The sequence below is a fragment of the Lampetra planeri genome, chromosome 2 (genome assembly GCF_965212315.1).
Source record: "Lampetra planeri chromosome 2, kcLamPlan1.2.h2, whole genome shotgun sequence".
NCBI classification, from domain to species: Eukaryota; Metazoa; Chordata; class Hyperoartia; order Petromyzontiformes; family Petromyzontidae; genus Lampetra; species Lampetra planeri.
In genome coordinates, this window is record NC_136108.1 from 15,564,681 (window position 1) to 15,586,155 (window position 21,475).

At 42.1% G+C, this 21,475-nt stretch overlaps 1 protein-coding gene across 1 annotated transcript in view; it reads left to right on the forward strand.

Moving 5' to 3' along the window:
* LOC144728912 (ETS translocation variant 5-like) overlaps nt 1-21,475 on the forward strand; it is a 53,200-nt gene that overhangs the window by 19,553 nt on the left and 12,172 nt on the right. The window contains 4 exon segments of the mRNA XM_078608660.1: nt 10,447-10,606; nt 12,327-12,776; nt 14,214-14,635; nt 15,912-15,980. Of these exon segments, the coding sequence (XP_078464786.1) occupies nt 10,447-10,606; nt 12,327-12,776; nt 14,214-14,635; nt 15,912-15,980 (1,101 nt within the window).

Genomic DNA, 21,475 nt, shown 5'->3' on the forward strand with positions numbered 1-21,475 from the left:
TGCTCTGGCACAGGAAATCATTTTGGAATATTTTACAGGATGAGGTGATAATGTTTTCCTTTGTGTGTGTGTGTATGCTCTCATAAGATGTACTGTTGCCAAAATTATTGCGGCAATAAGCAATCGTACTATCATGTTTGCTTATGTCAAGATAGGGTAGAGTAGCATGCTGTTTGCCGAGTTAAGGGACACTCAATTGCCCAGTCATGCCCATGGTGCGGTTTTATTTGCTGATGTAAAACGTTTGTTAAACGACAGCTATTATATCATTGGAACCTCCTTTGCTAGTAGCAAAATATGATCATTGGTTTTTTACCCTTTTATCTGGCCACAAAACTGACACCTTTTTTGTATTAACAGCTATTATATTAATTAAAGTACTTGCGTTAATAACTGAAAACATTTTAAATAAACACATTATAGATTTAAGTGTAATAAGTACAACATGCAGGGATGGTAGTGATGGAGTGCAATGCACAAAAAAATGCACTATGAACCTGGTGACTTGAGGTCAATACTCAGCCAAAGTGGAACGTGAGTGACGAGTGATATCTGTATTGTTTGCTGGCCATGCTGTGTAAACCCGCACTGTCTAGCGTAGTGAAGTATGACCAAGCAATCCCCATGACTGATATGGAATGGGGATGCATTCATCCAGCAGTAGATTTATAGTGCTGTTAATTGTGAATCCAGTTTCAACATTATAATGATGCCAGATTACAGTCGTGTATCCACATTCGTCAAAGAGCAGAATAGAAAACCCAGAGTACTTTATTTCAACAATCCTTGAATGAAAGAAAAAACTTGCTTTTAAATACACATTAATTAAAGTGTAAAATAATAAGGGCATAGTAACTCGCTAAGAACTGTGAATGACAGCTCATAAGCCATGGGTAATTGCATGAACATGAGACAAAAAAGGTGGACACCAAACAACCATAGGGGCTATAGGTTACTGCATGAAGCCAAGCAAAGACTTCCGAGTAGAGTAAGTGGAAACACATGTTGGTTTTGTTTTTCATTTACAGTGCAGTAAGTTGAGTATGGATGCATTACGTTAATAATGCCTGTTCTGTTGCACAGCAAAATATGAGCGTCCCATTTTTAAATCATAGATTCAAGTATTTATAGTTTGGTAATTGTTTTTATTCAGCGATCTGTGACAATAATCCGTACAATCCCCTCTTTGGGAACCCTTATTGTGCCTTAGGTAACAACGCCACATTTGTTTTCACGACGCATTTTTATACAATACATGTGAAATGATACAGGATACCCATTGATATCGCTGTCAATTTTTTAAACATTCAAAGCCCCTTTAGCCTTGTTATTTGACCTTTATGAAAGGGCACACCTGTTTTTCTTCCTTTTTTTTTACTTTTAAGAAACCGGTCTGCTTTCCATCAATCTCGTAGGTCACTTGACTACTTGCAAGCCAATTGGTTCTCTGGCCAAGGGTTCGTGCAAAGCTTCCTCAGCATGTGGTGATTACAGGATCTGGATGTGGGAAGTGTTTCATCACTGTTTCTATGGGGGATTTCCCATGAATGTGATACATTGCAAATTAACGGGACAGCGGGCTTGGCACATCCATGGAGTCGGTGTAAAGCGTGAACAACACTATCCCTTTTGTAAAAAAAAAAGTATCACAGAGGAGTTCACGAGGTAGGATGGAATACACAAACTGATGGTGTCATTTTTGTCTCTGGACAATGCATGCAAAAATGTGCACATGTAAAGTAATTTGTTCATTTCCACTGAGAAGTGTGAACCGCTGTTAATAAACAAATACTACAGATTAGGTCTCATTAAAGCACGTCACAGAAAACAAAGAAAGGGTCCCACATTTGTAGTAATGGCCATATGTATAAGCGGCACAGATGAAGTAATTTTTATTTTGTAGAAGTGGCTCATGGAGTCTTGTATTTGCATGATTACTATTTTTTTCTGAACTCAAAATATATTTATGACTTTAGTAAGAGTGTAAACTGTATCCGTAGAAACGTACATGTAACCTGCACAACATTTGGTCAGCGCAGCTTTGCATACAATCCTCTTGTAAAAAAACGCTTTAAATACTGCCGGTATAATGTAGTTTCATGAAGTTTTGCAAGCATACGATTGTCGAATTGCCTCCTATTCGTATGTTGTGTATATATTTGCAAGTCATCTTGACAAAATTAATATAATTTATAGACAATTGTCAATCCACTAGAGGGGGAGGGGGGGGAATAAACGCTTCGCCACGACACGCTGTTCATGGGGGCAGTTTGACCATCGTTCACTATGCTGGTCAGTGCGGCTTGGTGGAGGAGGGCGTCAAGACCAGTTCAGATATCATTCGACACCGATGTTAGCCGTGGGTGCGAATCTGACTCGGGTCATGGTGTTCAGCGCGCAGTGTACTAACCACTGCTGCCACTCAATACACATAAAAAAAACGTGTATACGTGAATGAGTGTGGTTATGCATGTGTGCCATTTCACCCCTTCATAAGCCACTGTAAATAGCTAACTAATATGATTTTAAATAGGGAATACAAAGCCCGATCTCGTCATGTCTCTGCAGCTAAGCAGGTTTGAGCCTGGCGACCACCCGGCATACAACTCCTGTCCCAGGCTACTGCAATGCCAGCAGAGGGCAGTGCAGAAAATTACATTGTTGGACTGTAGCATGCTCCATCCAACATCTATCTTGCCTGCCTTCACCATCGCACACTGAGTAGGATGGTGAAGTATTGTGGAACGACCCCTACGATATGAGGAGGCCTTCATCCAGCAGTGCATTTATGAAAGCTCTTTATGTGTCGAGTAAATGTATGGATTAGTGAACATCGTTGCTAATGTAAGTTGTGTGAAGAGTATTACTACTTTTTGGAAGTTGGCACAGGACTTCGCTGGAAAGGAGAGGACAACTGACAACTTAAAGTAATAATTTATATCCCAAATGGTACCTTATAACCCTGTATGGGCATAGCTTGCTAAGCCGTCTTGCTGTTCATTCCGATTCAGCAGCAGGAGGGGAAGCATTGGAATGTGCCCCTCCAAATCTGGTAATCCCTTTCCGTGTGACAGTTTTTGGAAGCATTATGTCATTGACCTATTCTCATTTGACTTTTAAAGCAAGCTTGTGCATAGTTTTGTTTTAATGCTTGCATAAGTAAAACAAATGTTGAAGTAAATTTAAAACTGTAGGCATCGGAAGGTTTTGGTTTTGTTCGTCTTGTGGCCGAGATTGCAACAACCCAGTAAACATTCGACGTTGGGCATGTGGTTGGAATCGTTGGACAAACGTTGCCCCAATTTTCCATGTTTACTGGGAATTCGTCAGATTAGTTTGAGCTACTAGCAAGGGGGTAACGCTGAAGCTCAACTGAGCAGCGAAGGACCGAGGGGGAATGTGCCCTCAGTAAAATAGGTGTAAGGGGCCATCCATTTAGTGCGTACGCATGGAGGGGGGAGGAGGGGTAACCCAAAATGCGTACGCCTGCGTATGGGGGGTTACGAACAATGTACGCATAGGAAACGGGGTGAAGCCTCGACAATAATTTTTTTATGTAGACAAATTATAATTATTATCGAGGCTTCACCCCCCCCCACCCCGTTTCCTGGACAAATTAAATTGTCTCCATTTGATGTCAACATTGGCCTTCAAATGAGTTAGATAGTCCTGCGGTGGACTATCTGTTTGCTTTATCACGTTAATATCATAATTCCTTGATCGTTTTTGCGTGGACTAAATATCGTCCGTTCTATAGGATTCGGGGGGTGGGGGTGCGACAAGCGTACGTACCCAGGTGGGGGGGGGGGGTAAAAAGAACGCGTGCGTACAGGGAGGGGGGGGGTCAAGTTTTGATAGATTTTTGTGTACGTACTAAATGGATGGCCCCTAAGGGACACGAATCACTGTGGTGCTAGGCTACACACGAGCATGGTTAGAATATAAGTCGCTTATTAAGCTGTTCAACTCAATGTTCACGAGATAGAGCCCTGCAAAAATAAACTAGACTGTGCAGTTATGCTTGGAACCTCGGAATCTTACTGCAGAACAGTTGTTGTTATATCTTTTATTTAACCAGGAGATGAAATAAACCCATTGAGATGTATGGAGCCGCAATGCCCTTTTTGCAAGGGCGGACCTGGGTTATATCATGTGCCCGTCAAGTGACTACGTGACCTTGTCAGAAAGAGTAAACCATACAATACTTGCCCACTGTATTGTGTACTGTGTAATCTTACTCTTGCAACCACCCACGGACAACTTCCATTACTCTTCTTGGTTTTTTTCGGTAAAGTCACGTAAAAGGGAAATAATAAAATAATAAAAATAAAACATATTATGTTCACGTAGAAGGGAAATGATAAAATTATAAAAATAAAACATAATACGTTTTTCTTTTTATTACCGAAAGAACCAACAACCAAGAAGATGAATCCCTGCAGTCACGTGACTTTACCGAAAGAACCAAGAAGATGAATCCCTGCAGTCACGAAAGCTTTAAATCGAAACTTCCATTACGTTTTCTTGGTTCTTTCGGTAAAGTCACGTAGAAGGGAAGTAATAAAATAATAAAAATAAAACATAATAAAATAATTCTAATAATGTGTGAGAATTATTTTATTATGTTTTATTTTTATTATTTTATTACTTCTCTTCTACGTGACTTTACCGAAAGAAACAAGAAGATGAATCCCTGCAAGTCACGAAAGCTTTAAATCGAAACTTCCATTACGTTGCATTGAACCAACCGCATCGGAGAGAATGTATCCAGCTCGAGGAACATTAACAATGAGCCACGATTACAACCCATTTAGAACTCGGATGTTACTGCCATGACCTTCCTGGAGCAACTACTCATGAATATCCATAATAGAGGTTTTTGGGTTAGATTGCGTAAATATATAAATGTGTCGTTAAAACCCGCCACTACTTGACACGGCCAACTAGTAAGGGTTGTCACGTAAACAGAACGTGTTTAAACTGTTGTGGCTTGGCTCTCCAACACACCGGTGTGCTGTACTAGTGACGAATTGGCCACGTTCTGTTTACGTGACAACCCTTACTAGTTGGCTGTGTCGGGTGGTGGCGGGTTTTAACGACACATTTATATATTTACGCGATCTAACCCAAAAACCTCTATTATGGATGATATTGGTCGCGAAAGCCTACGTGGTAATTCTCATTAATAACCCACCCCAGTTTGCATTTAACCAACAGTATGCATGGAAATGTGAAGCTGCGGGGAATTCAGCAGTGTGGGCTACGATTATAATCGCCTCAACACTCACGACTCGGTATTATAAACGTCTATGCTCACGATAGCGACCACTCACTCCGACAATAAAATTACTCGGGTGAGGCAAGTATAAAGCAAGGTCTGCTCACCTCGAACACTGCCAATGAAATGTTACCCAAATACAGCAGTACCACACCTATATTTAGAGGAAAGGCAAGGCACCGCCAGGATGCAATGCAACGTTTATTTTTAAATTACATTTTTAACTGCCTTCGCTCCACCACCAAAATGCACCTCCTGCCACCAAGCTACTGCTCGACCAGCCCTGAATCCCGCCCGGTCCACCAGCACCCCCCCCCTCTCTTCTCCTCCTTGAATTTAAAGTTGTAAATAATTATTTCAGCCCATTGGCTGAGCACCAGGTCACGTGACCATTTACCAATTGACCAATATTGATATTAGGCCACCCTTGTACACTTAAAATTGAAATGTAACCACAATTTTATTGGACTGGAACAAACTGAACATGCAGGGGTACAGCCAGTTCACTTTGGGGTATCCGTTACAAATGGGGAAACATACAGGCTTGTTTTCTCCAAGCCATAACTATTACCCTATACAAAAAAAGTCCCTCGCCCTAAGGTAAAGGACAGGCCCTGTCCCCTGCACACAAATCAATGCCACATATCTGACATAAATAGAATAATTTAATGCAAAAAATGTATGTGCACTATTGCACACACAGGTAGAAGATTGCATTTTACCACAACAAGCATAGCAGTGATGCCCATAGCCGCAACACATACAAAACCAGATATATGATATCCACTAACACAACAGTGGCACCCACTGCTGCATTACTCCTGTAATACGATTAAGGGTCAGGAAATGGTAACATGAAATTTACCACAAACCAAACTTAACACAAACAGATCGCACAATAGAACAGTTCCCTAACTTACACCCTACACATCAGACGAGGCATCACGGAGCCTTTGGCCAAAACCTCTCGGAGAACCACTGAGGTGACAACGTCCCCTAACAGCCTTCCTGCGTCCATCAAGAGCTGCACCAACACCTTTGGGCGAGACCCTGGATGCGAAACCCTCAGTGCACCGATGGGGCTGGTAGATGTTGGCACCGTTGTTGTCGCATCCTTTGAAAGAGCTGGTTCACACCCAGTTTAACCACAGCAGCCCACCGATAGCGTCTGGCTGAGGCATGCTGGCCGCAGGGTTAATTTGCAGGGGGTGAAATTAGTTTTGCCCAGGCCGAGATCACAATTGGAAGGCAAAGATGCATTAATTTGAGCTCCTAGGATCATTCAAGTAAAACCTCACTTCTAATCTTCAAACATGGAAAGTATGTTAAAGATCTAGCATTAAAAATATTAAAACAAATGTGTAGTGGTCTGAAAATACATAATGTAGGCTACGTTTTCAGGCTGTGACTCCCACAATCTAGCACTTTTCTTTTTTGCCACTGGCTGAAGTGAATTCTAATGCATCCGTTAGATATGACCAGCACTTGAACACATTTATTTAACTATTGAACCATTGTAGGACTGATGCGTAAATGTAAGAATTATTCTGAAATGTTTGTATAAGTGTAACATTAAATCTAGTTAAAAATGTTCATTCAAAATACTGTATCCACTAAATTCTGAAGGCGTGTCTTAGTGAAGCAGTTAGTTTCACGATGTGCGCCTTCATGTATAATTCTGTGTACACGTTTGTCAAGTACAGATAGAGTGTATTTGCTTCAGGCATGTGTGGTGAAAAAAAAATATATGTTTTTATCGTTGTAGAGGCTATGTTTAATATCGTACAGTGGCCGAGGCCTTGATGTTTGCACTGCGGGCTTCCGGATGTTTTGTCTGCTGCGGCTCAGGCGGATGAAGCAGAGCGTGGAATCATCTGGGGTTTGTTATATTTTGTAGGCGCGCACTTACACAAGCCGCGGTGCATACCAGGCCATTGTGAGCACAGTTTGGGTTTTTGGCAATGTGAGTACTTAGCAGTGAATGGTGGAATTCTGCTTTCATGGGGGGCACGATGACCAGTCCATAATATTTCATTATTGAGCTTCAGATTTCATGGTTGAGATATCTAGATTATATGCACATTTGTGAGATTATTTTAATACTTCTTCAATGGCCATTGCATGTTTAAAATTCAGCAATTACGACATATTACAAGTTACAAAACTATTCAGAGATGGAATCAGAAGTATACTGTATGATAAATGAGTCCATTTGAAAATGCATTGGCTTGGTAAAATCCATTTTAAATACAGTACACATCTGCATTAATCGTATATAGCGATTAGGATTATTTGGATTGTATATGTTAATTTTCAAATACTGTAATGGGGTTATATGTTGAAGGATTTATTCTGCAGACGGGACAGCTGTTTTTATTTTTATTTCAGTAACTGTTTTACTTCATTCTGATAAAATCATGAATATGTTTGCAATGTAACATTTCATTAAATCTTTTAATGGATGGTTTTTTGGCATGGCAAAACACAATTTTACATTGAGAGCGATTACTTTTTTTAGATATTGTGTTTCAATAGCTGTTTAAGTCTGTTAAGCCGGTTTAATAATTTTTCGGTGCATTCCTTTGTGAGTGCCGATGAGTAGTTTAACCTTGGTTGTACATTTATACTAAAACCTACACTGTTAACTATTCATTAAAATACAAATGGCAGCATTTATTTAGTTTTACCCCCCCCAGAGAATTTCAGAAGAGGGAAAAAACGCCAATGCCTGTGCCCTAACAGGAAAGGCATTGCCTAAAGCTGGCGGTAAAGGCAGCGTTTTGTTGAACTTGGCAAACGGAGAGGGCTTTGGCGCTGGTTTTTCTCTGAGCGGGTGATCCCGTGTGGCTGGCGTTTGCTCACATGCCAGTGTTGCAGGCTGACACCTGCATCTCAGACTCTGTGCAGGGGCCAGTGGACACAGAGAACGCTCTTTGCTCGCCTCGCCGTGCAGTCCAGAGAGTGCGGCGCCACAAGGCCCGACTTTATGCTGCCGGTCGAGAGGGGGGTCACGATTCGGTCAACACAAAGAGGCCCCCTGCTTGTCTCCTCCGGCGAGCGCACGATATGAAACGAACGGTTTATAACAGAAAATATTTTCTATCCCACTTTGTGCATAAATTGTGTTATCTGTGTCGTGTTTAGTTTTTCGTCGGTGCACTGACAGCGGCTATTCATGACGGGTAAAGCATTATAAATGGGAATGTTTATTCTTTCTCCGTCACAGCAATAATCCACCTTAATTGTCATAGCTACAGTTTGGTGATTAATTCTAATTGCAGTGTTGCCAGTATATAGTTTATTAAATGCTCTCTACCAGAGATGTCAAAGTAATTTATTAAGTTAGAGAGTACATTTCTCAGACATCCTTAAGGTTAATAGCATGATAGTGCTGACCAAAGCATTTGAAGTGGACATACACAGATATACACCGTCTCTTTAGGTGCATGCCTATGTGTAAATGGCTCAAGAATAGTGGCCTCCTACATAAATACACAATTATATTCCATTCGCCCGAATGCGCCCTTGATTACACGACACGTGATATGCTAATTTACATATTTTGGTAATATGTCGATCTGACTGGAGTATATATTGCATTTTCTTAGGCCTACACAACATGTTTTGCCTCAGCCCTGTCTATTACCGTAGACATTTTTGGCACAAATAGTATTCCCTCAAGCTAGCATGTTTTTTTTGTTGCAACCATGGATAATAATCATGGCCTCAGGAGTAAAAGCAAGAAAGCAGATTTCATGAATGTAACATTGATAAAAGTGTCTGATGAATCCATACTGGATAGCCCATAAATACCTGTAATGTATTATTAAAAATGTATTCCACTTTCCCATGTAACTAATGGCCACATAAGCCTTGGGTCTTTAGGACTTGACACACATTGGAAATGGACCCTTCAGGTATATTTGTGGAATAAAGTAAAAAAGAAGAATTCTGTCGACTTAAAAAAATAAGACTTATGAAATGTGTGATTGTTATATTGTTGTGTTTACTCACATCTGCTAGTCGTTTCATTGGTACTTTGTCCTGAACATCTATGGAAGTTATTGGAGTTAATCTTACAAATGCATTGACCATGCTACGCTTCTAGCCAGATGGTCTGTTCAATTGTTGTATCCCATAATCATGCAAAAATAGGCTTTCTTAGCCAGAGCAGCAGATAATGAGCTTCAAATGTCAAGTAAGCGGTTGGCATTAGATTAATACGAAATACATTTGAAAAATTGATGTTTGTGTACATTTTTTTTCTTCTTCAGAACGTCAACTTATTTATTTTTTGTGAGATATTTGTTTCCAATCTCAACGTATTATTGAATTAAAAAAGAACCAAAATTTACTAAATAGCAATATACAGTAGATTGATGGTTCTGTTGTTTGTAGTGGTGTAATTTTTACTTTACATTGTCATCTGAAATAATGTATAATGTTTTGGCAATAATATTTTTTAGATTAATCATGTTTTTTCGTATGCTTTTGATAAATGTGTTTCAGTGTAACCGTTCGTAATTATTAAACATTTTTATTGAATAAATAATTTTGAACATGAAAATATGTATTCTTAACAACTGCGGGGTGACCTTACATCAAAATACATTTTTAGGAGCATTTTTGGTCTTCAAAGTTAAGACGGCACACGTGCCTGTATTTTACCGTATATAAAGTGACATCGGTGGATCACACTTCGATTGTACGAGAGACACCCGCCTGCAAATTGCAGTGAGGTGTAAGTATGGCAAATGGGTTGCTGACTTTACTTCTCGTACTTTTTTTTCGTCATAACCTCTTATAAGCCATCGCCTCTCGTAGAAACTGCAGTTTCTTCCTACCCGCAAAAATATTTGACCAAACGTCTCAAACAGAACCCCTCCGGTAATCCAGCACTGTGGAGGAGAGAGGGTTAGTACCTCACAAAAATGTTGCAAAATTCCCTGCCCATGGGCATTGAAGTGCCATAGAGGGATAGAGTGCTGCCCCCTCACACGTGTGTTTTCTCCGGGTGCTCCGATTTAATCCCACACTTATAAACACTCATTAATTGGCTGAAAACATCTTTTTAAAAAAACCTACAATACAGTGTGGTTTCATGGATCAAAACATGAATAAAAAAGCTTTTGTGGTATATTTCTCTGTGGGTTCTTGTGGGGGGACAGTGGTTTTCCATGGCCCTCCTTCGGCCAAGATCAAGAAGGAATCGTGTGGCTCCACATGCGCCCTGGGTCCTAGCTCCAGCTGTGTGCGGCAAGCCGGGCTCATGGGCAACAGGACAGTCTGCACGAACTCTTGCCAGGCTGCGTCCAGCTGTAGCCCAAGGTATGGCGCGATGTGGCCGTGACGATGCCTCATTGGCAGGCGCTCCAAAAAAACTCCACTTTCACCAACGTCTAGCTGCACAAGTCCGGTGGCGGGAGGGAATAGTGTCGCACAATTGCAGGCTGCTGTTACGTTTTACAAAAGCTCTTTCTTTGACAACTATAGCAATGCTCCAACAATGTACAAATGTTCTTGGTTCTTTCGGTAAAGTCACGTAGAAGGGAAGTAATACAATAATTAAAATAAAACATAATAAAATTATTCTCACGACGTTTCGGCCACAACACAAGCAGCCGTCCTCAGGTGAAACCAGGTCTGTCGATGCGACAGCGCTGTCCTCAGGTGAAACCAGGTCTGTCGATGCGACAGCGCTGTCGCATCGACAGACCTGGTTTCACCTGAGGACGGCTGCTTGCGTTGTTGCCGAAACGTCGTGAGAATTATTTTATTATGTTTAATTTTTATTATTTTATTACTTCCCTTCTACGTGACTTTACCGAAAGAACCAAGAAGATGAATCCCTGCAGTCACGAAAGCTTTAAATCGAAATGTACAAATGCACATCTATCACATTGTGCACAGGCGGGTAAAGGATCCCACTCATGCCGTTTGAATTGGTGGCGCATTTTATACTACCGTCATCAGGGTTTGCTGTTTCACCGTCTTGAATGCAATGCGTTGCCGTTATTATCCACCTCTAACCTACTGCTGAGCATCATTAATGTCGTTCCTTACATCTAACAAATAAGCAGAGTTATTTTATTTAATGATTTACTGATTGATATATAATCTATTGTACGTCATCTATTTGAAGATACATATTACACGTGTAATCTATTTTAAGTGCGTAATTATAATAGCAAGAATACATGAACATCTTAACTATTTTCCTTAGTGGTTCAACGAATCTTACATTTAACAGAGAATATGTGAGCACGTGGTGTTCATGCTGAAAGCAATAGTGATGCCATCTTCAAAATCATTACGGAAAAATTATCCGTCACTTTTTTTTGGAGAACAGTCATCCAGATCTGCTCCTGGAACACTGCCAATTAAGATGAAATCCAGATGTATGTTTCAGGTTCAGTGGGAACACGTGTGATATTATCGCCAGTGTGGTAAATTAGCCAACCTTTATGATTTGACATGCTGATATAAACTGTTACATAAATCTTCCAAAGATATGAATTTAATCTTATGTCATGTGTTTTAGCGTGTTCAGGAATTTATTTCGCGAGGTGTGTCCCCCATCAAATAAGCAGCGTCTATAATACGCTAAATGTCAGGACATCTCTGTGTTAATTAAAATGCCAGTTATCACAGAAACTGAAATTGGCTACATGATTCGACAAGCCGAGGAGGAATTAGACATAGTAATCTTCTCTTTGTATGCGTTAGCCATCTTTGCTTTGCATCGTTAATGAAACAGATCTGAAAGATATAAAGGTAGTTAAAATTAGATGGATTTCCAAGACAAGTCATGGCAGGCTAAGCTCCCCTTATCTTAAAAGATATTTAATATGATACTTATTGACGTAATAACATCAAATGGTAAATATATTTAACGTGAATCTTAGATCTACATAATTAATATGTCTTAACGAGTGTCATGTGAAATGCATTTCCATTTGTAAATCCAACGGAATTAAATGTTTGGCAGTTATCCGTGCATAACATTTTAACTGTGTTTTATCCACCCCCTGTTGTTTTTGCCTTCCAGGCTCTGCGATCAGAAACAATCGGCGATGTTGCCACCGCCTACTCCTCCTTGCGTCCGTGTGGCCACACCCATGCATCCCGGCTCTATTCAGTCCACGCACCACGCGGAGATGAGATACCAAGTCTCGCGCTCTCCTTTGCCGCCGCCCACTCCACCCGGTGTCCTCTCGAGCCAGAGCCATGTGAATCTCATCTCTCCCACCGGCCCAGCTGGCTCCATGCTCAACCGAATCACACCCGCTAACCGGTCAAGAGCATCTGTGGGAGGAGGACCACCAACTCCAATGGGCCTCCCTCCGCCCGTTTCGACGCCTCTGCCCCTGTCACCCCATATTCCTGGAAAGGAGCGGAGGTTTCAGCTTTCCCACCCTCCCCCTGCCTCTCCGTTTCCACCTGTTCAATGCCAGTCCGGACAGGCTGGCACTCACCCACAGTATCTGCCCGAGCACAGGTGAGGCTCCTTGTAAGTGGACACCCGGGTCCACCCGGAATGTTTTGGCTCCTGCTTCCTGCTTCGCTAACAGACCGGAAGCATCGTTTAACAGAGTCAACGAAGTAAAGCAAACCAAGAGGAAAATGCCCACCTGCTGCACATTTGCTATGCTACACTGTGACAGGTTGTGGAGTAAGGTCATCTTTCTTGGCATGGAAGGGATGGGTGGTATCATATGAGATTGGCGTATCGCCTGATTCTCTCTCCCATGTAGCGTGGGTGCTAAAGTGGTGTCACATCTGCAAAAGGAGTTATTTGTAAAGCATGTGCTAAACGGGCATTTTTATCATCCTTAGCATCATTCCTAATTTCAATAGTATGCATCCAGCCCAATATTAAATACATGAGCGAAAGATTGTTAATTTTGGTGAATAACTTGGATATTTAAATGTAAATAAACCTGAACCAATATAACTTTAGCAAGGTTTGAAAACGTTACTTGAACACATTATATAATTATTTAATGTAATGCACTATGGCCCACAAAGTAGTGATGTTTTAAACATCAACGTCTACTTGTAAAGATAATTCTTTACAACTACACAGAATGCATATTACAAAAATCAATGTGTATGTAATTTTACGTTTTAGAACAAAATACGTCCATGCATATCATTGGGGATGCTTTGGTTTTCACACTGAACTAACATCAGTGGCAAGTGATATCTGAACTGATCCCAGGTCACCGCCTTCACAAACCAGTCATGTCTCGCATGGTGAAATATGGACAAACAACCCTGACGATTGACAGCATAGGGGGGCCTTCATACAGCAGTTTATTGAGAAAGGGATGTAATGTTCAGCTAAGTTAAACCTGATGTATTTCTTGCAATGAAAGTACTGCTGTTTGACACTAATCTTTCATATCGGCTATACAACCCAGTGGGCTCAACTTGTACGTACAGTTTTGCGCTTTGCAATATATGTAAAACTTTCAATAATTGCAAATCACCTAATGAATTAAGGAACCTAGTTACAGCATATACAAATCCACGAAAACCCCTCTTATTTAAGCAGTGGGCATATTGTGAAATATTTTGTTGATGGTTCGTTTGGTAGCTATTTGCATTATTCCACATTAAATGGAGCACACATAGTTAATACAGTGAGATGTGTTGTGTTCAGCATGGGATATGTAAACTGTCACAGTGTTTGCACTAGCTCGTCTAAATTTAAGTCTGGTGAAGCTTGCAATACCATATATTTCTGTAATGGAACAGACATTTTAAGCATGTTTGCAGCTATCTTCAGAACGTTATTTGCTTATTTATAGTGTGTTTTGAATATATTTCCACGTAAGTGAATGTATGCCTTGCAAACTGAAATTCGATGCCGTTCGTATATTTCTCGATCATTTCATCGCGAGACATTCTCCCATCTCATTCGCGATGGCAGGGTGCAGAGGCAGCTGTCGGAGCCATGCCACCTTTACCCAGTGCGCCGCGGGGCGCCCTGCGTCGAGCGGCCGCCGTACCAGCGCCAGATGTCCGAGCCACTTCTGCCAGGGGCCCCCGCAGTTCGGCCTCTGCCTTCGCTCCCCTCGCAGGCCCCATCCCTCCCTCAGCTCCCACAGCAGGCCTCTTCCTTGCCTCGAATCCCAGCCCACGCTTCAACTCGGCCTCAGCTGACCCTGCCAGCACTGTCCCTGCCGCCTCCGCCGCGTGCGTTCAAGCAGGAGTACCGCGACGCTCTGTACGACCGCGGCGCTGCTGGGGGTGGGACGGACGGGCCTCCCGAGGTTCCCTTCCCGCCACCGCCGCCGCCACCTCCGTCCATGCACATCAAGCGCGAGCCGTCCGACTTCAGCTACGAGCACGGTCAGCAGGCGTCTGTGGCTGGACCTTTGCCGACATCTTCACTCGTCTTTCACCAAATTTGCTTCAGTTATGCATGTGCGCTTTTAGGTATTGAATGCCAATCGTAAATATATAAGGGGGAACATTCGTAAATATGATTGCGAAAATCTTTTCCTGAGCGCAGGAGGTTTATTTTCATAATACTGAAGAATTTTCAGACCATTTGGCTGAAAGGACGAGATGTGTGTGTTTGTCTCCTCTAACTCTACAATAGAAGAGGGGATGCAGGCATATCAAGGGAAATATTGAACACTCGATATAGTAATGGTTTCAAGTCATTATGAAGTGTGCTTTTTTTGGTGCTGAAGCTGGCTGATAGATTTTAGAACTGCTTTACAACTGCACGCTGCTGGTTCAAAGAAATAATTGAAAGTGAATTTTTTGTTGTTTTCCATAAAGCACTTCATGAACCAAAACCACAGCCAAGCAATCAAACAGAGTGACTGTAAAGAGTGGATCAAATATTGGTAGCAGCTTGTGATTTATGCACGCAAGCAAATCCAACATTTATAATATGGTATTCGAGATGCGTTCCTCCTCTCTCTACGTTTAAATAACGAATCTCCATTTCAAGAGCCTTTTCCCAAAACAAATTCCCACTGAAGATTACTTAAAATATTTTTATTAGCCACCAGCTGCTCAATTTGTAGAAAGTCGTGCAAAACCAAAGTAAACATTGACTTGATGGCACAGTGTATGTATTCTGCCTATTTATTTCAGGAAAAAGGTGCAACTAGTTGCTTGTCCATTAAGAGCTGAATGCCAGCTCCACAGAAATCCCCCAATGCAGATTAATCAATTCGCTTTTTCTCGGCACAGAAGGCACATTGCCCTTGAAGCAAGCCATCCAATTGGAAATGGCTCTCCGAGTCTCCATTTCACATCTTCGGTTTTGTTGATCGCAGCACTGTTTTGCGAATAAATCTCATTGATTTAAAGACGACTCTGTCACGAGTAAATTATGCATGCTATATGCACGTCAAGCATATATGCACGAAAAGTTAATTTTCGAGTAAAAGCTTTCTTCGTTGTGCAACATTCTCACCTCGCAATTTTTTCATATGTATGCATTTTCGTGATGTACATTGCATACTCTACTCTTTTAATGACAGAGCTGCACGAGTAAAGCAAATGTGTGTGTGTGTGGTGATCTCATTAATGCCTCACGCGTCACTTGTAAAATGCATTCGATGAGCTGAAACGTTAAAGGCACTTGTTGCTTGTTCACATTTTCCAGATCTTTCCTGCTGCCCATCCACATACCTGACAGGAGACAGCCATGCCCATTACCCAACCATTCCAGAAGGTATGCTTTTGATACTATTAATACTTAAACCAGTTAAACCATTCAATGTGCCGCTGTCATGCCAATCTAAAAAAAACTGCTTGTGAAAGTTACTTCCGTAATGTTCCATTCTAGTTTTATTTTACGTCGTCGCCATGTTCATCCGCCCATGGGTCAATTTATACCGGCAAAATGTTTGTGCGAGTAGAGTTCTACGTTGCGGTGTCCAGTGGCTGGCAATGTGGCTAATGTGCATGTGTGCAGCGTTGTGAGAGAATGCTTCGTTATCTGCATGTGCACCAGCAACCAAGATTGAGAATGGGCGTTGGCAATGCCCAGATGAAGCTTACCTCCTGTGTGTGTGTACACAGACCTGACGTATACAGATGGTCCGTTTTTAGAGATTCTCTACTAAATTAATATCACAAGAGAACTCTTCTTATCTCTCTCGATATGGGGGATCCATATCAAGTATCCTATTATATGCAGGTTATCCCCGGGGTTTACCTCACTTATCTGTGGAGGTAAATTCACGCATAATAGGATAAATTTGATGCATGGCCCCTCTTATCTGCAACGATCCTGGATAAGTAGGAGCTGTGACATGCAGTGTTTGCCAGAAAAATAAACAGCCAATGCTCGTGGATAACCTGCAGATAACAGACGTTATTTAGTGAGCAACTCCATTTATCCGTGTAATAATTGTGCTTAAGTGGAGTCTTCAATCACAGCAGGAGGATCTCTGAAAAGCGGTGCGTTTGCTTTTGCACAAAAACAAGCTGTGCCTCAAAGACATGTGGTTGTCTTCATATCTCCGCATGTCTCTGTGTCTCTCCTTGTGTCTATCCGAGAGACACAAGGCGAGACACAGAAACGAAAATACAGAGACAAACGCACACAGGGACACAAAAAGACATGAAGACAGACAAAGCCACACAGCCAGACAGAAACACCCATTCGTGTCAGTGGGCTTGAGCAGGACATGTCATGTCAAGAAGGGACGGTGGATGATGATCAAGAATAATAATGGCGCAGCAACCAATGAATGGAATTCACACAAGAGGACGTCCACCAAGGATATGGAGTAAGGAAATCAGATCATGTGCAGGTGCTGAATGACTTATTGCATTCAAGATCGACCAGGAGAGGTGGCAACAGCTTGGGGGGGTGGGGGGGCGAGGGGGTTTTCATCCAGCAGTGGACTGACCATGGGTGTCAGTGTACTGCGCAACGAACCCGGTGCCCCGAGTTGGATTCCTAAACTAGGGAGACAAAGGCGGCCGGGCGTGGTGCTGGCCACCCGCCCCCTCGTGTACTCGGTCGGCCTTCGTGGGTAACAAAACTAATGTGCCTCTTTCACATATCTGCCCCTCCACATAGAAAAACAAGTATTTTTATTCAGCAGCCATCCGCAGCGGTGGCATACTGCATTTGCCCCAACAGTCTGTAAAGGCTTAATGTGGAACTTGTGTCTTTGTGTGTGTGTGAATGAGTGTGTGTGTGGTGATCTCATCGGTGAACAAGCACATTGTAAGCCATACACCAATGTTCCAAGAGTTGAGTTGGCTGGTCTTAATGCCTTTTTGTTTTGGGCTTAGTGTCCATTGAGATGATTATAGTGGCTGATTCTCCACTGTGGTGTGCTTTATTATAGACAGTGCGAGTTTGTGTGTGCGTGTGTGTTTGTGTGTGGAAGTGATTAGTGTCGTGTGGTGGTTAGTGTGTTGCGTTGCGAACCAGGCAACCCGAGTTCGATTACTTGCCGATGAACAATAACATTGGAGAATATTTTAACTGGTTCTGGGCCTCCCCTATGTCCACTCATTTAAATAAGTATCTGGTATAGTGTGTAAATAAGTATCCGGTATGGTGTGTAAAAATTGCCACTGGGGATGATTAAGGGGGCTAAGCTTGGTGCTGGCCACCCACATGCTCGCGTGTCGTGCCGGTCTTCGTAGGCGCTCGCTAATAAATCTATGTCTCTTGTTAACTACCTCGCCTGGTATACAGGAGGTCATAGGTATATTTGGAGTTTGCATGTTCTTCCGGTGGTCACTTGGATTTTCTCCAGGTCCTCTGGTTTTTCCCCTCCACGTTTAGAAACATGCATTTAGAGTTTTTGGCTGCTTATCAATGTTCACATGATAAGCCACTTCAATTGCACTATCATTTGTAACCAAGTCACTTCTGAAATAGAGCTATAGAGCTCATTGGGCCTTACCTGATGAAATAGTTTAGTTAATCGTTTTACATGGGTTGATGCAATGTTCTATGATTTTGGTGATCCAGTTTCTATTGCTGCTCAATCAGACAGCACCAGTCACAACCGTTATCTCGTCTGTACAATCACGGAGTTGACTCGACACAAAAGCATACTTGACGTGGTGTGTAACATCAGCACTTTTTGAGGCAAATGTGGCTGGACATTGTGCTGGCCACATCACACCCTCATGTCCCGTTTCAACCCTGGCAGGTGCTCACTGCAGCACTTTCTTTGACAGTTTATAAAGGTTAAATTGATGACCTGTGTGCGTGTGTATGGAGAACTTTATATATGTACACAGATAATGAGTGTGTGAAACATAACAGATTGTGTGCCATATAGATATATATATGAATAAGAATCACAGTGTGTGTGTGTGTGCTTACGGGGAGTGGTAGTGTAGTGGTTAGCACGCTGCGCTACGAACCCGGCGACCCGAGTTCGATTCCCACTCAGGGCCAACACCAGTGACGATTATCTGAACCGGTCCTGGGCCTTCCTAGGTCGACTCTGCCTCAAATGAGTACCTGGTGCGGTGTGTAAACATCGCCACTAGGGAGACAAAGGCGGCCGGGCGTGTTGCTGGCCACACACCCCCTCATGTGCCGTGCCGGCCTTCATAGATGCTTGCTAACAGCACTTGCCCCAACAGCATGTGAAGGCTATACGGGGGATCTTTGTCTGTGCTTGTGCACAATAAAAGGTTCTGTGCTTTGTCCCGGTTTAGTTCATGGGAACAGCCAGGTGCTTTGCTTGGCAAACAGACGGGCAGGCGTGCCCACATCAGGGACTCTTTCCAGTTGGAAAGTACTGTACGTGTTTTAAAAGGATATGGCGAAATAATGAGAGAAAACAAACAACCAGATTCTTCAAAATAAAGTATTGTGTTGTACTTCCTTTGGTGCTTTCGTATTACATTTGTGTGTAAGCGATACTTTATTTTGATTTATTTTTAAACCACGTGCTATATTATTGCACTGTTATGAAATATATATATACCTTCGCAAAGGTTGAGGTGTTAAAACTATCAGTTCACAAAGGAAATTTCTAACACTACATACTTTTTTGTTTGCCTTCGATGCCCCAACCAAGCATTTGTATCCACACCTCTTCCCTCGAATCTCCCTCTCACTGCTCCTGACTATAATTGAGATAAATAGTTGACAAGAGCACGACTATGAAATGTAATCTCATGCTGAGACAGGAAAACACACTATTGTTGACATGTTGGCAGCTGGCCTTTGCAAGAGCAATGACATATCGTGATTGAGGAACCTCAGCTAAACTCTTCTGCATTATGTCATTTTATTTGCCAGTGTGAATGTGATTTGATTACATTTCTGACGACTGCTAACAACACAGACACAACAGCAGGGCATGCTGTTTAGATGAAACATTCTAAAACAATCGCATGGACACAACAAGAGGACATGCTGGCTAGATTTTCCCAAACAATTCTGAACGACTTTGCCTCGAAACTGTCAGCAGTGAGCATAACCACACACTTTTTAACATCGTGCCTTGCTCATGTCCCACTTTCCATTCGGTTTTTGCAATTCTATTCTTGGACGTGGTATGTGAAGAATACGGGATACACCTTGGAGTATATTTGTTGCGGGTCAAATTGTTAATGTGTACATCCCAACCCACAGGATGTGTTGTGGGATAATTTAAGCATTGCCACAATGTATTGATCGTCAATATCCCACAGTCGCTGATCATATTGCCCTGTATTTTGATGACAGTGAGCAAGCATCGGCATGAAAGAGAATAAACGGTTCGACCCCCACACACTTCTTCAACGCACATGCGCTTACTCTGGCCATGTGAGCGTGTACAATTTAAATGAATGATAAAGGTTAAGTATTAATTTGACCTGGTTGGACTGCCTGTTGCAGGGTATCTGGTGGAGGGCAGCAACTTGAGATGTGTGTATGACGACACTTGTGTGGTGCCAGAGACGTATGAAGGTGAGGCATTCACTTATTTGACCCTTTGTTGGTAAATCAGAGATTTGGCCTGCCTCATGCAATGCCCAGCATTGATGGCGCTTTAGCATTTCACTCTGTCTACCGGGAAGAATGAAGTGTTGTGATCGGAGGACTTTGCACTGTTGAAATGCGAGGTAGCTTGAAGATGTTGCATTTCTTACATTGTTCCCTGGATTTTGCTGATGTGTGCGTATTATATCAGTAGGCAATCTAGACAATGTAATCTTCTCCAAGGTTACCAAAAAGTTCAGTGCAATTCTAAACTATGAGTATATTCAGATTCTATGTACGTATCTTTTTCGTATGAAAATCCATTACTGTATTGGGATCCCTTGGCATTTCCTGCAGGCCCCCCTACCCACTCATACAATGCAATACTGGCATTGGAAGAGAAACGGATCAATTTATTTTTGCAGAGAAATCCACGAGATTGAATTAACCAAGGAATATTACCCACAGATAAAGCGTTCAATATCCTATTCCCACCTCCGACGTAGCGCTATGACTCCAGACATGCTAACAATACCAATTATCCTGAGGCGCCAATGTTTTGTGACGCCAAAGCAAGTGATGTTAAATTAGTCACAGAATAAAAAAAATACAAAGAACAAGCCAACAACTGAGTTATGTTCCTGATAGATTCTATTCTACGGGGATTTTGAGTGTGAGCTTTCTCACTTGTCAACAGCTTGCCAGCATCAACAAACTGCCATTGTGCATGTCCACACGAGGCTCTTTGATGCCTTGAGGTGCGGTCCCAATTCAGATGATGTTTGCCTTTAAAGCCGCGCGCTATTTTCCATTTAATTGCAAGCATGAAGTGTGAAGTGTCGCTTTGCCGACATAACAAATTTTTTTTAGCCAAACTACACAAAATATATGCCCGAACGTGTGTAAGAACAATTTATATGGAAAGGAGATGTATTTGCATTTTCAGAAAGATATGGAAAAGGTGAGAACCACAATTTCAGCCATGTATTAGAAGGAGAAAGTGTGTTAATTTAGAAGATAGACAAGGTAGCATTCTCTTCAGTCAAAAAGAACCAATTAATGAGGGGAAAAACCCGTGAATGTCTCCTATCGTAGAATAAATACCAAATGGAGATTATAAAATCAATACATTGTCAATGGATATGTTTCTATTGAGATGTGCTAAGTTGGAGAGGTAGGAGACATTTTGTGCCCGTCTCATCCTTGGTAAATGGCCACCTGGTTACGTACACTCTTCTTGTCTTTGACCTGTGCCCACATGGCCCAGCGCA